At 46.7% G+C, this 11250-nt stretch overlaps 4 protein-coding genes and 2 non-coding genes across 9 annotated transcripts; 3 read left to right on the top strand and 3 right to left on the bottom strand.

Moving 5' to 3' along the window:
- Positions 1 to 425: 425 nt before the first annotated feature.
- Trnar-acg (transfer RNA arginine (anticodon ACG)) lies at positions 426 to 498 on the bottom strand. The gene has a single exon. It is a non-coding gene; the product is annotated as a tRNA-Arg (tRNA).
- A 108-nt stretch (positions 499 to 606) lies between these two features.
- On the bottom strand, positions 607 to 7894 carry LOC132256611 (huntingtin-interacting protein 1). Of its 4 annotated transcripts, none has more exons than XM_059753126.1 (10): positions 7622 to 7732; positions 5266 to 5437; positions 4707 to 5128; positions 4507 to 4568; positions 3914 to 4442; positions 3684 to 3853; positions 3506 to 3615; positions 2595 to 3440; positions 1900 to 2371; positions 607 to 1725 (listed from the first exon to the last, which is right to left on the bottom strand). In XM_059753126.1, exons 2-10 carry the CDS (start codon positions 5296 to 5298, stop codon positions 824 to 826), a joined length of 3546 nt encoding a protein of 1181 aa, XP_059609109.1. In that variant the 5' UTR covers positions 5299 to 5437; positions 7622 to 7732; the 3' UTR covers positions 607 to 823. The 4 variants fall into 4 exon arrangements, with proteins under 4 accessions (XP_059609109.1, XP_059609110.1, XP_059609108.1 ...); XM_059753127.1 differs by lacking the exon at positions 7622 to 7732 and adding an exon at positions 6551 to 6569; XM_059753125.1 differs by lacking the exon at positions 5266 to 5437 and having other exon boundaries at positions 7622 to 7894.
- A 111-nt stretch (positions 7895 to 8005) lies between these two features.
- On the top strand, positions 8006 to 8599 carry LOC132256615 (uncharacterized). The gene is made up of 2 exons (XM_059753132.1): positions 8006 to 8286; positions 8452 to 8599. The coding sequence occupies exons 1-2, from the start codon at positions 8216 to 8218 to the stop codon at positions 8597 to 8599; spliced, it is 219 nt and encodes a 72-aa protein (XP_059609115.1). The 5' UTR covers positions 8006 to 8215.
- Positions 8527 to 9117, top strand: LOC132256614 (mitochondrial import inner membrane translocase subunit Tim10). Its single transcript, XM_059753131.1, has 2 exons — positions 8527 to 8796; positions 8857 to 9117. The coding sequence occupies exons 1-2, from the start codon at positions 8643 to 8645 to the stop codon at positions 8991 to 8993; spliced, it is 291 nt and encodes a 96-aa protein (XP_059609114.1). The 5' UTR covers positions 8527 to 8642; the 3' UTR covers positions 8994 to 9117.
- A 62-nt stretch (positions 9118 to 9179) lies between these two features.
- Trnar-acg (transfer RNA arginine (anticodon ACG)) lies at positions 9180 to 9252 on the top strand. Its single transcript has one exon. It is a non-coding gene; the product is annotated as a tRNA-Arg (tRNA).
- A 42-nt stretch (positions 9253 to 9294) lies between these two features.
- On the bottom strand, positions 9295 to 11246 carry LOC132256613 (integrator complex subunit 10). The gene is made up of 2 exons (XM_059753129.1): positions 10760 to 11246; positions 9295 to 10703 (listed from the first exon to the last, which is right to left on the bottom strand). The coding sequence occupies exons 1-2, from the start codon at positions 11219 to 11221 to the stop codon at positions 9297 to 9299; spliced, it is 1869 nt and encodes a 622-aa protein (XP_059609112.1). The 5' UTR covers positions 11222 to 11246; the 3' UTR covers positions 9295 to 9296.
- Between the last annotated feature and the right edge of the window lie 4 nt (positions 11247 to 11250).

Below are 11250 nucleotides of genomic sequence, written 5' to 3'. Positions count from 1 at the left end.
GCAATAAAAGCGAAAGTATTGCAACTAATACATGAATAGCGCTCTTGAATTGAGATTACTCATCATCTTGCAGAAAGTAAAAGTTGTACCTTTTGACCAGGAATTCAATGAAAAAATGGTTAAAAAAGGGAAAGTAGATTCAGAAAAAAATAACTTACAAAATTTACTCTATTATGTTTTTTTCTTTTAACTTTTAAAAATATTTTTGAATACATTCATAGCTTATCACGTAATCTAATTTCCATATGAAATAAGCTACGTGCGTTTTAACCCCGTTTTTTTCTTCTTTCTCTGAAAATTGCGTTTTATATCTATTGTCTGATTTTTTCAATTTATTTTTTATCTTTTTAATCCTCTAAATGTATATTTTGAATGAGCTTTGACCAAAGAGTGTTGAGAGGTGGTTGCAAAAAATGTGCAAAAATCGATCCTGCCAGGAGTCGAACCTGGAATCTTCTGATCCGTAGTCAGACGCGTTATCCATTGCGCCACAGGACCCACAGAACCTACTGAATCGCAAAGCAGACCACTATCTTGAGGGGGTATTTTTGAATATTTCCATCCCTCTTAGCACTCAAAACTGATACTAAAAGAAACGAAAATTCGGATAATTCCACGGGTAATGAAGCCCCGCAATTTATTAAACTCTCTCCTAAGCCTAAATCTAATCGACAATCTTGCAAATTTGTCAGAAGATACAAAAAACGCGAAATTGTATAATTTGTCACAGAGATACAATTAATCAATCAATAGAAAAGTCGGTACAAAAGGAGTGATGATGCTGAGGAATTGTGATGCTCATCTGTACGCTTCTGGAATCTCTCTACTCCTTCCCATCCTCGCCGGACTGGTAGTTTTTCCTCCTGAACGCCGCCAGCATCAGTCTCTCCGACTGCAGCGACTGCTCCAGCTCCAGCACGCGCACCTTCAGCTCCATCTCCATGCGCTTCGCCTGGTGCACCGTGAGGTTCTCCAGGTCCAGGTCCTGCGAGTCCTCCAGGCGCTTCGTGCAGTCCTTCGCCGTGGCCACCACGGCCGCCGTGGACTGCGTGACGCCCTTCGAGGCGCTGCCCAGCGCCGCCAGGTTGCTGCTGCCGCGCGGCGCCTTCACGCGACTCGCCACCACGAGCTGCGTAGTGGACGCCGCAATCTCCTGCGCGGCCACCACCAGATCCAGCTGATGCTTTGCGTCGCCGGACACCGCCTTGTTGGCCGCCGTGACGAGGAAGTTCGCGCCCTGTGCCACCGCTTTGGCCGCCGAGATCAGTCCCTCCGTCCACTGGTGGTTGCGCTTGTAGAACTCCTTGGCCGACGCCGTGCCCTTGCCCACGGCCACGATCTCGCCCTGCACCAGTCGCGACTTTTGCACCAGCACGCGAATGGCCCTCATCAACGTTGTGCAGGCGTCCAGGATCTTCTCGTTCACCTCCAGCTTCACGCCCGAGTCCGAGGCGCGCGACTCCGACAGCATGTCCTCAATCCGCTGCGCCGCCTCCTCGATCGCCTTGTCCATGCTCGCCAGCTCCGTCTCGAACATGTCGCCGATGTTCTCTGTGGGATCCAGCTTCTTGCTCAGCGCGCCAATGCGCTCCGCAATGGTCTGCAGATGAGTCTTCACCTCCTCCAGGCACGCCGTCGCGCCGTCTGTGCTGCCCGTGGCCAGGAGACTCTCAAAGAGACGCAAGTGATGCTTGTTGTACCACTCCCTGAGGTCTTCGGCGATTTCTGGAAGGAGGACAGAAAAGAGATTCAATAGATTCGGAAAGACAATCAAATGTTTCTCCTTATCTTCACAAAAAAAAAAGTTTTTTTTCCACTGTTTGAACAGTTTTCCTGCTTTGAATCATTCCTTTTCTCAATAATGAAATCACGCAGAAAAACATTGAAAAATACACTCACGTTCTCCACATTCGATGTCTGACGTGGAATTGCACACAATCACGCCCTGAATCTGCACTGTGGCCATCAGATGTCCAGCCATGATGATCTTCCTGGCGAAAGGCTCCACGCTCGCATTGTCCGCCACGTATTGCTGATGGCTGATTCCCAGCTTTGTCAGCACATCCGTCAATTCCTCAGCCATGAGGCCAAAGTACGCTGGACTTCCCGCCGCTCCGCCGCCGAATTCCTCCTCCGTCATCGTTCTCGTGGCCAGACTCTCCGACGATTTGATGCACGCCTCCAGGAGCGCCCTCACGACCACCTCACCATGGATCTGGGCGTCCTTGAGAGCCGCCTCGAGATTTCCCACCGTTTGCAGCGTCGCCGTGTGCTTCTCCTCCAATTCTGTCTGTTGATGAAGTAAATCTTGCAATTCACACTCAATATCGCTCTTGTCCACCGCCAGACGATCATAGTTCTGCACGAGGATCTGCATTTAAGTGGGAGAGAAAGAGTGAGACAAAGAGATACACTTCCGGATGACAGCCTGGGCGCCTTCAGTGTTCTTTGTGAGGAAATGAGGAAGTGTGAATGGGAATGAGATTGTTGTTTTCTGTTACCGTGTCTCTGAACTATTATGTCTGCTTGTGGTGTGGAACTGTTGAGAAACTGCTAAATGTTAGTGGTTTCGCCACAAATATTGAATAACTTACCTCATGTTTTGCCTTCATCTCCTCAAGATTACCCCTCAAACCATCAACTTCTGCCCTCGCTTCACTCAATTGATCTTCCAAGCTGACCTGAAGTTGCTGCATCTCATCGGATTTCGCTCGTAAATCCTCTTGAAGTGCTTCCAATTGCTGACAAAGGTCACTCTTTTCACTTTTAAGCGCTTCTCGCTCCTCCTCAACCATTTGAATCTTCCCTTCCAATTCGCTTTTCACCTCTTCGGCCTTCTTCACTTCCTCCTCATATTTACAGTTTAGCACCTCCACTTCCGTCTCCTTCTCCACCTTCAATTCACTCAATTTGGCCTCAAGATCCTGCCTCTCGTCCTGCAGACTCTTCACTTGTCTCTCAAGATCCTCCTGCACTTCGCCACTCTCTTTGGAATTCCGCTCAACTCGACTCTGCAGCACTGCGATCTCCTCTCTCAAACCAGTAACCTCACCATTATGCGCCTCCTTGAGGCTCTCCACTTCTGTGGCCAGAGACTCTCTATCGCTGACCAAGGAGTCTCTTGTGGCACTCAACTCTTCATTTGCATTCTTCGCCTCGTCGATTTCTCTACTCAAATTGTCACACTTTATCCGCAATTCTGCAATCTCAGCTGACTTATTGGCCTCTAAATCTTCAAACTTCTCCTGAATCTCCTTCAGTTTCACTTGCATTTCCTCATTCTCCCGACGAGCCTCACTCGAACTCTGCTGCAGATTTTCCTCCACTTTTGCCTGCTGATGCTGAAAATCCTCAAGCTGACACCGAAGATCTTCCTTCTCTTTCGTCATCTCAGAGACAATTTTTGTTGATGACACAAGTTGCTTACTCACTTCGCCATGCTGAAAAGGCAGCAAATTGCTTAACAAGATCTCATTTCATCTTGCAAAAGCTTAAACAAACTCACCGTTCTCAGGAGCTTCACATGTTCATCCCTAATTTGTGAGTACATTGACTTCAGTTTGTGGAATTTCTCCTCACTGGCTTTTGCACGTTCTTCCTCGGCGATGGCTTTTTCTGCAAAACAAAACAGAAAGTTTAGACTTGGCTTGATCCACATGGTATTTCTGAGGTAAGACACTTACGCTCTAATGTCGGTGCACTTTGTGCGGCCAATTCCAATTCCTCCTTCTGCATTTTCAGCAATTCCATCTCCTCTTGAACCTGTGACAATTCAGAGTGCATCGAAGCCATTTGCTCCTCGAAGCGTGTCTGCAGCTCTCGATTCTCCACCGAACCACTCTTCACGGATCTCCTGCAGATTCCAGAGAGACAATAAGAAATATATTCCAGTTTTCACCGGTATTTTTCTCACCCTAATCTGTCCACTTCCATCTGCAAATGCCTGATCAAATCGTCCCGCTCAATGATCAATTTCTCAAAGTCCACCGACGGCTGAGGCGGAGGCTGCACCGGGACGTGCTGCTGCTGCTGCTGCTGTTGCATCGACATGTCCACGAGATTGTCCACAAATTCATCCACTTCGGGTTCCGCTTCTTGCTCGGGAATCACCACGACTGGCGCTTGATACTCGCCAAAGTCCACTTGGGAGGAGAAATTGGGCGCATTGGCCGGCAATTGAGGCACTGTGATGAGACTGACAAAGTACTGCAGACTGCGAGACTCCTCGTAGAACTTGGACAGCTGTCCAAAGGCCGTGCGGAAGCGCTCGCGATGGCCAATTAGCAGTTCACTGGGCAGATTTGAGTGCAGTTTGAACATTATGCGCACCAGAAAGTCGTACAGAGGACTCGAGTCCTGGATACAGGGAATGAGAGGCGCCACACGACACTGACCAGCCGGTGTCATCGAGTTCACGTGAAACATTGTCAGACTCTTGAAGACTGCAAAGAGAAGAGTGAGCATCAATTGCCAAGACATCTTTCACCATCTCTCAGCTACACTCACTTGTGTCCTGAAGTGCGATAATCTCATCCAAATAGTCAAACATCTCCACGGCCAAGTGAAAACTGCAACAAGAAGTGATTTAATTCACTTTCACGCATCAAATATGTGCGTGTGTGTTATGAAATATGCATCAAAATGAAGCTGATGTAATTCAATTAACAGTATTTTGACATGCATGCTTGAAAATCTCTCACACTCACTAGTAATTGATGTCATTGCCTCCAATTTGCTCCAATTCACCCTTCTTCAGCGACATGCTGCCCGGAAATCTGGGATTCCTGTCGTGAAACTCCAATTTGGTCACCAGAAGCTTCGTGTACTGCTTAATGCACGCTCCATAGCCATCCTTCAGGTGTCCCCACAGCTTTCCCAGCTCCGTCAGCATCCCGCGCTGTCGCATGGAGTGCTGACAGGCGAGCGGATGTCCCTCGCGCAGGACTTTGTGCAGCAGATGGCAGAACTTCCATGCTGTGATGCGATTCTCTTGCAGTGGCTGACGCACGGCGATGGCCCAGAACGAATGAGCGCCACCGCTGTGGAATGTCCCGATGATCGCCGCTCTGGCGTGCTTCACTTTCAGCGGAAATTCAGCCGAGCTCAGAGCCTTGCTAATGCTGATCGTCTGGAAGACAGACAAGACGAACACCTTATCGTGAGATTATACCCAAAATAACACCTTATAATCTATATGCAAAACGACAGAGCAGATATAGAAAGAAGCGAGAGAGAGAGAGAGAGAGAAAATGTTGATTATCTTACCAATTGATAAAAGGCTTTGTCAGAATATGACATAATTGCAGGGTTTTTCTTCTACTCAACAGTGTTTTTCTTGGTTAGTAAAGCACATAAGAGAGGCAAGAGTGCAAAGAAAAGTGGATTAGAGTCACAATATTTGCCTATTTCATGCACTTTAATCCCTCTTTCAGGCAACCTGTAAGTAGAAAGTGAATGGAAAGAATGATCACAAGACTGATAAATGAAGTAAAAGCCATACACTTTGTCCAGATTGTGGTGCTGTAAGAATATAGCGATCTATAAATCAGCTTTCGACGTCGTAAAGTAAAGAAAAAAACTATTGAGGGCAATTCGCTAAGCTCCGCCTATGCAAAAGCCACGCCCACTTTTCCACTGTCCACATGAATTCATGAATAATTTCTCTCACAACCTGAGCAGTGTGTGGCTAAAAATTCACTGAAAATCGATTCATACTCTTATCAGTCGCTGATTTACTGATAGTGAAGCGGTGAGAAATTAGCAGGGTTCTCTTCAGGTACAAAACTCTCGATTAAAACCATTAAATCAGCACAAAATGCCACGAAGAAATTGCAAAGAAAGACAAATTTTTAAATGTTAAACAGCACGAAAAAGTACTTTTTTACGCTGCACGCGATATTTCCTAATTAAATTACAGTGAAATTGAGAGAGACAACGAACACCTGTTCCACTGCTTTGAGCGAACCACAAGCGACTAACGCCAGTGACTGATTGAGGACACAAAAAGCCACCTTCTTATCACTGAGTCATGAATCAGAAGCCGATAAGTGAAAACTTTTTGTGATTTTTCTGGATATTTAACTCGCGGGATTTTTTTCACGGGCTAAAGTTACTGCAAATTCCTCGTATTTCCATAGATTGGCAAAATTAAATTGAGAACTTCCCTCCGTCTGTTGTATACACAGAGAAGAGTAAATAAAGTTAGTCATTGAGAGGAAATTCATGCAAACGAAGAGACGAAGTGTGGCAAAAAAACACACTCTTGATTGTCTCTCACGATTGTGAGGGGGGAAAAAGACGATCGATGATCGGTATTAAGAATTCATGACTTCTTCCTACAATTTTACGCAAAACTCATGCACTGTTGGCGAGAGGAAAACTCGTGAGTCCATCAACTGGAAATGTTTCTACAACTCCACAGATGATTCTGTGTGTGCCTAAAATTCCGCCCGAGGCGAATAAAGGGGAGGAAATGCAATTAATTTGATCAAGAAACCATCTCTAATCTCTTGCCAATGTGCAGACGGTCGGCAAAGAGCGAATTACTCACTTGTTTGTCTTGCCGTAAATTGTACATTCTCAACAACAACAACTGCCCAAAAATCCAGAAAGAATTCTTGCGTGTCTGGCAACCATTTTTGCCCACTCACGGCATTTCAATTAGTGCCTCAAATTGTTTTACACATGCAAAAAAATATTGGCAAAATTAATGCATTTCGGATTTGCAGTCAAAATTCCAACAAACCAAACGAATTCACCTTCTGCGCAAAAACCGCAAAAACACTATGAAGAAGTGCATTGAGACGCAGCGCCGCGAGTTGTGACTAATAAGTGCAAATTATCGAGATAAAAAGACCTTCAACATTTCTATTCAATGCGAAATCGCACTCTGTTGATTGCGAGGGAAAAAATACGGTTCTTTTAATCAACAATGCAGCCTTTGGGCGGCTCTGTGTAGTGAATTTTGCTCAAAAATCTAATTATTTTTTATGTTGTGAAATTTCTTTTTTTTCGTCTGCATTGTGCAAATTTAAAAAGGAAGTTGAGTTTCAGCAGTGTTTTTCTTTTCGTCATGCAGATCACGACAGTTTACAAATTACAGGGAGAGCCGATGGAAATGATACAAGCCAGTAATTAATTGAGTCTAGAAGAGATAATAATCAAGAGTGTTTTTTATTACCTGCGCTTCAAGTGTTAATAGCATTTCTTCTTCTATTTCTGCGCCACAGACAAATTATCATAAATCTACATAAAACAAGTGATGAATGAATTGTTGTTTCCAGTTCGATTACAATAACTGTAGCTGGAATTCAAAGACTCTTGTGATCTGAAAGCAGTGCTATTGCCCCACCCTGTGACCATCAGAGTGTTTTGCAATGTAGCGCGGCTTTGGAGCATTGCTCAATTCATCCACAAAAGGCGGAGAAAAGCAGAGTGACTGTGCGTAGACGAGAGCGAGTGCGTTTGAAAAAGTGGCTCGAGAGGAAGTTGTGAATGAATAAATATAGATGAATGGAGCAGAAACGAAGCGTGGGCGACCAGAAGAGCGCCGCCACAATTGGGTGCAGCGATGCAGCGCCTCTGTGGTCACACCCGGTCGCTCAGCCCTCCTGACACTCACCAGGCACTTGAGAAACTGCTCCTGCTCCACCTCGGCGGGCGATTTCCGCGGCTGAAGGACTCGCGGCAGCGGAATTGAGGCCATAATTCACAATCACTCGCACTGATTTGCAATGATTGGCGCTTATTCTCCGTGATTTCGATGAAACTCCACTGAAATTGTGCACTTCGATGATTTATGAGAGAATTTGTGGTGTGGAAAAGACTCCCAGAAGGGATTTTCCCGCGGAAAAACACACTTATTTGGGGACAACAAACAAACTCGCAGCAACACACGACTTTTTTCTATGGAAACTCTCTGGAAAATGCACTTTTTGACAACGCCTTGGCGATGCAAGTGCACTCTGGTGGGAATACTAATGCCTAAGCAAATTCCGCTGAATTTTGATTTTTGCGATATTTGTGAGATGATTTCAGCTGATAAGTGAAAAAATGATTAGAATACGAGGTGACAAAGTTATTTCCTCGGTATTTCAGTGGTAAAAGTGGTGTATTTGGGTGGAATTTGCGTGAAAACTGGCGGATTGTTTGGCTTCAACGGCTGAAATGTCAAAATCATCCGGTGGATTGTGAGTCGCAAAATTCTCAAAATTCAATGCTGAAGCGTGATGTTGAGCAACATTTTCCCATGAAACTTGGAAAAGCAGGAAAAATCGGCGTGTGTTGGTGAGTAATCTCCAGATCTCATTCTTAAGTTTCTTTTTTAATTCAATTAGTTTGAGGAATTCCTCAAATCTCTGCTTTTTTGGGAGAATTTCGTTTTTTTTATGTTCTTTGAGGTTATGTTATGGTGACTTCCTGGACTAATTTCCCAGGAATTTTCTCTTCCAGGACAGTGATTACGGTAGCTGGAGTGTACGCATTTGTCCTCTCGAAGCGCTCAATTGATAATCGACGCTATGAGAACATGAAAGTGAGGGAACGCATGAGAAAATCCAACTTTGGCGAATACACACCGAGTTCAAGGAAGTTTGAGTGAAGATCCAGAGGAAGATTCACTGCGTGGAGACTAGAGAATCCCCATGATGGCTGCCGCACAGCTAAAACCTGCCGAACAGGCGAAGTTGCAGATGATGCAAGAGATGGAAATCGAGATGATGTCGGATTTGTACAATAGAATGACGAATGCTTGTCACCGGAAGTGCATTCCACCGAAATACAATGACGCCGAGCTAGGTAAGACGCCCTGGGAATATCTCATGGGTCCTCTGTGATACATAGTGTGTCTGGTTTCAGGGAAGGGCGAGAATGTGTGCATCGATCGGTGTGTGGCGAAGTTCCTGGACATTCACGAGCGGATCGGCAAGAAACTCACCGCCATGTCCGTCCAGGATGAGGACTTGATGAAGAAGATGGGCCAGGAGGCGAAGTAGTGAATTGCTGGGCATTTTTTTTTAGTGATAGACACTCTCAAATACAAATTAGTAGTGGCGAAAATGAGTTGCTGTACAATCGTTCTTCCGTGTACGCTAAGCATAAAATCTCATCTAACATGAATCTATTTTTGGTCTGGACTGATAAGCAACACCGCGGCCGGCCGCTGACCTGGTCAAAGTGTGGGTCCTGTGGCGCAATGGATAACGCGTCTGACTACGGATCAGAAGATTCCAGGTTCGACTCCTGGCAGGATCGATTTATTTATTCTTTTGCCCGAATTTCTTCTTTATTCAATCCTTTTACTTATCAAAAATACTCTGCACGAGTTGCATGCCCTCCTGCACGATGAACTGCGCCACGAGGACGTCTATCTCCTCGCCACTGCGCGCAATCTGCTGCTTTATGATGCCCTTGAAGTCCTCCTTCACTCCCTTGTCGCTGCCTCTCGTGCCGATCCTGTGCGGCTTCGGCGCCTGCGGCACACTGAGCTCCAGACGGATCTCCTCCCCTTGCGGATTCCACATGAACATGAACTCCTCGATCATGTCCACGTTGATAATGTAGCTGGAGAAGAGCGGATAGGTGAAGTTCCTGCGCGAGCGGATGATATCGAAGATTGTCTCCGCGAAGGACGTCTCAAGGGGCCAGTCCAGCTGAAGCAAGACCAGGAGATTGCCCAGAATGGCACTGCTGCAGGAGGAATCCATCAAGACCTTCTGCTTGAGGACGCTGACCAAGACTTTTGTGCAGTACTGCGTGATGGCCTTCCTGGTGAGCGGCAGGAGCACCAAGTGACGACCTGGAGACACACCACAGAGATTCTTCAGGTAATCAGGCCCAGGATTCGCAGGCAAATCCGTCAGTATGGCGACAATTTGATTGAATGCCGTTCCATTGATGTTTCCCTGACTCAGAGACAGACTCAGGAGTCTCACTTGCTTGTCAAGGGTGTCTTTCTGGGCTTGCAAATTGGCGTGAATGTCATCATTCCTGCCCAGATAGACGGCCAAATCGAGGAGGAAGCGATTCACCCACTCAGTGATGGGCAAATTCATCAGCAATTGCCCGAAATCCATCTGCAGAATCTCATTGGAGTGCAGCAATTGCCAACAATGGGCAGCTGTGATCAGACAATTGGGCGTTTCCTGGTTGCACGGCGGATTCACAGCGATCTTCACCGGTTCATTGGGTGGCAATCCGTCGGATGAGCGTCTCTTGGGTCCTGGACCCTCTCGGAATCCCTCCACAAGAATATAGCTGACCTCGGCGTCATGAATCTTGTGGCTTATGTTGTCAATGTACTCTTGCAGTGAGAAGATGAACAAAACCGAGCCCCAGAAGAGGATTTGCTTGTTCTCAGACGGCTTTGGAGGGGCCGAAGAGACAATCTTGATGAGTTTCTGCCAGTAGACTTCCTTGCTCCACGAGCGATTGTATGGCAGGAAGGCCTCCCATTTCAGCACACTGCCCAGCGTCTCCACAATTTCGAAGATCTTCCGCCAGCACTCGGTCTTGTCCTTGTCGTCCTCTTCCTTCAGCAGCTGCTGCACATAATGCTCGAGGCAGATGTTGAGAATCCTGTGCACCAGATCACTCGAGAGCTCCACGGGGCGATTGAGGACCAGCGGGAGGGTCTCGTTGATCAGCATGGAGCGATACTGGGGATTCGTTGCCACTCCCTGAACCAGTGTTTCCAACAAGCGAGGCTGAAAGAGACAAAAATCGTTTAGAATCTCTTCGCAATTGCCTTCCGGAAACTCACAATGTGCGTGGAAATTGCCTGAGGGAATCTCTTGAGCAGCAGCAAGATCATGCGGCAGTGATCCAAGTTGCTCTCAGAGTGATTCGCCGTGAGCAGGAGAATCTTGTGCTGCACTTCTGACGAGATGTGCTGAAACATCTTGAAGTAGAAGTCTTGCTCTCCGGAACCGCCCTCGGGCACTCGCCTCAGGGCGGCCGTAAGATTGGATATCTCCACGGACAGCTCATTCCACAGGTCAGCCGACTGATTCTGGAACGTGATGACGATGTAGCTGAAGCACTTGGCAGCTTCCTCGTAGTTGTTCTCCGACTTCTCCAGCTTGTATGCTTCAAACTGGATGCCGAAGTCATTTGGATAGAGAGTCTTTGCCGTGATAATCCACGCCTTGGCCTCGTAGGGATCCTTGAGAAGGCCACTCTTGGCCCTGGAGATCAGGTACTGCTCCTCCGTGAACACATCCATCGGCTTCCCGGAGCTTTCCAAAACAAACT

Source organism: Phlebotomus argentipes, unplaced genomic scaffold, assembly GCF_947086385.1.
Source record: "Phlebotomus argentipes unplaced genomic scaffold, Phlebotomus argentipes genome assembly contig_5, whole genome shotgun sequence".
Classification (NCBI taxonomy): Eukaryota; Metazoa; Arthropoda; class Insecta; order Diptera; family Psychodidae; genus Phlebotomus; species Phlebotomus argentipes.
This window is presented reverse-complemented; position numbering and strand designations above follow the sequence as displayed.

Coding starts and splice junctions, on each gene's coding strand:
- LOC132256613 (XM_059753129.1), bottom strand. CDS start 11,221: ATGGATGTGTTCACGGAGGAGCAGTACCTGATCTCCAGGGCCAAGAGT. Junction 10,704..10,759: donor AGGCAATTTCCACGCACATT/GTGAGTTTCCGG, acceptor TGTCTCTTTCAG/CCTCGCTTGTTGGAAACACT.
- LOC132256615 (XM_059753132.1), top strand. CDS start 8,216: ATGCTGAAGCGTGATGTTGAGCAACATTTTCCCATGAAACTTGGAAAA. Junction 8,287..8,451: donor GGAAAAATCGGCGTGTGTTG/GTGAGTAATCTC, acceptor TTTCTCTTCCAG/GACAGTGATTACGGTAGCTG.
- LOC132256611 (XM_059753125.1), bottom strand. CDS start 7,705: ATGGCCTCAATTCCGCTGCCGCGAGTCCTTCAGCCGCGGAAATCGCCC. Junction 4,569..4,706: donor GGCAATGACATCAATTACTA/GTGAGTGTGAGA, acceptor TTCTTGTTGCAG/TTTTCACTTGGCCGTGGAGA. Junction 2,372..2,594: donor AGATGAAGGCAAAACATGAG/GTAAGTTATTCA, acceptor ACTTAAATGCAG/ATCCTCGTGCAGAACTATGA.
- LOC132256614 (XM_059753131.1), top strand. CDS start 8,643: ATGATGGCTGCCGCACAGCTAAAACCTGCCGAACAGGCGAAGTTGCAG. Junction 8,797..8,856: donor ATACAATGACGCCGAGCTAG/GTAAGACGCCCT, acceptor GTCTGGTTTCAG/GGAAGGGCGAGAATGTGTGC.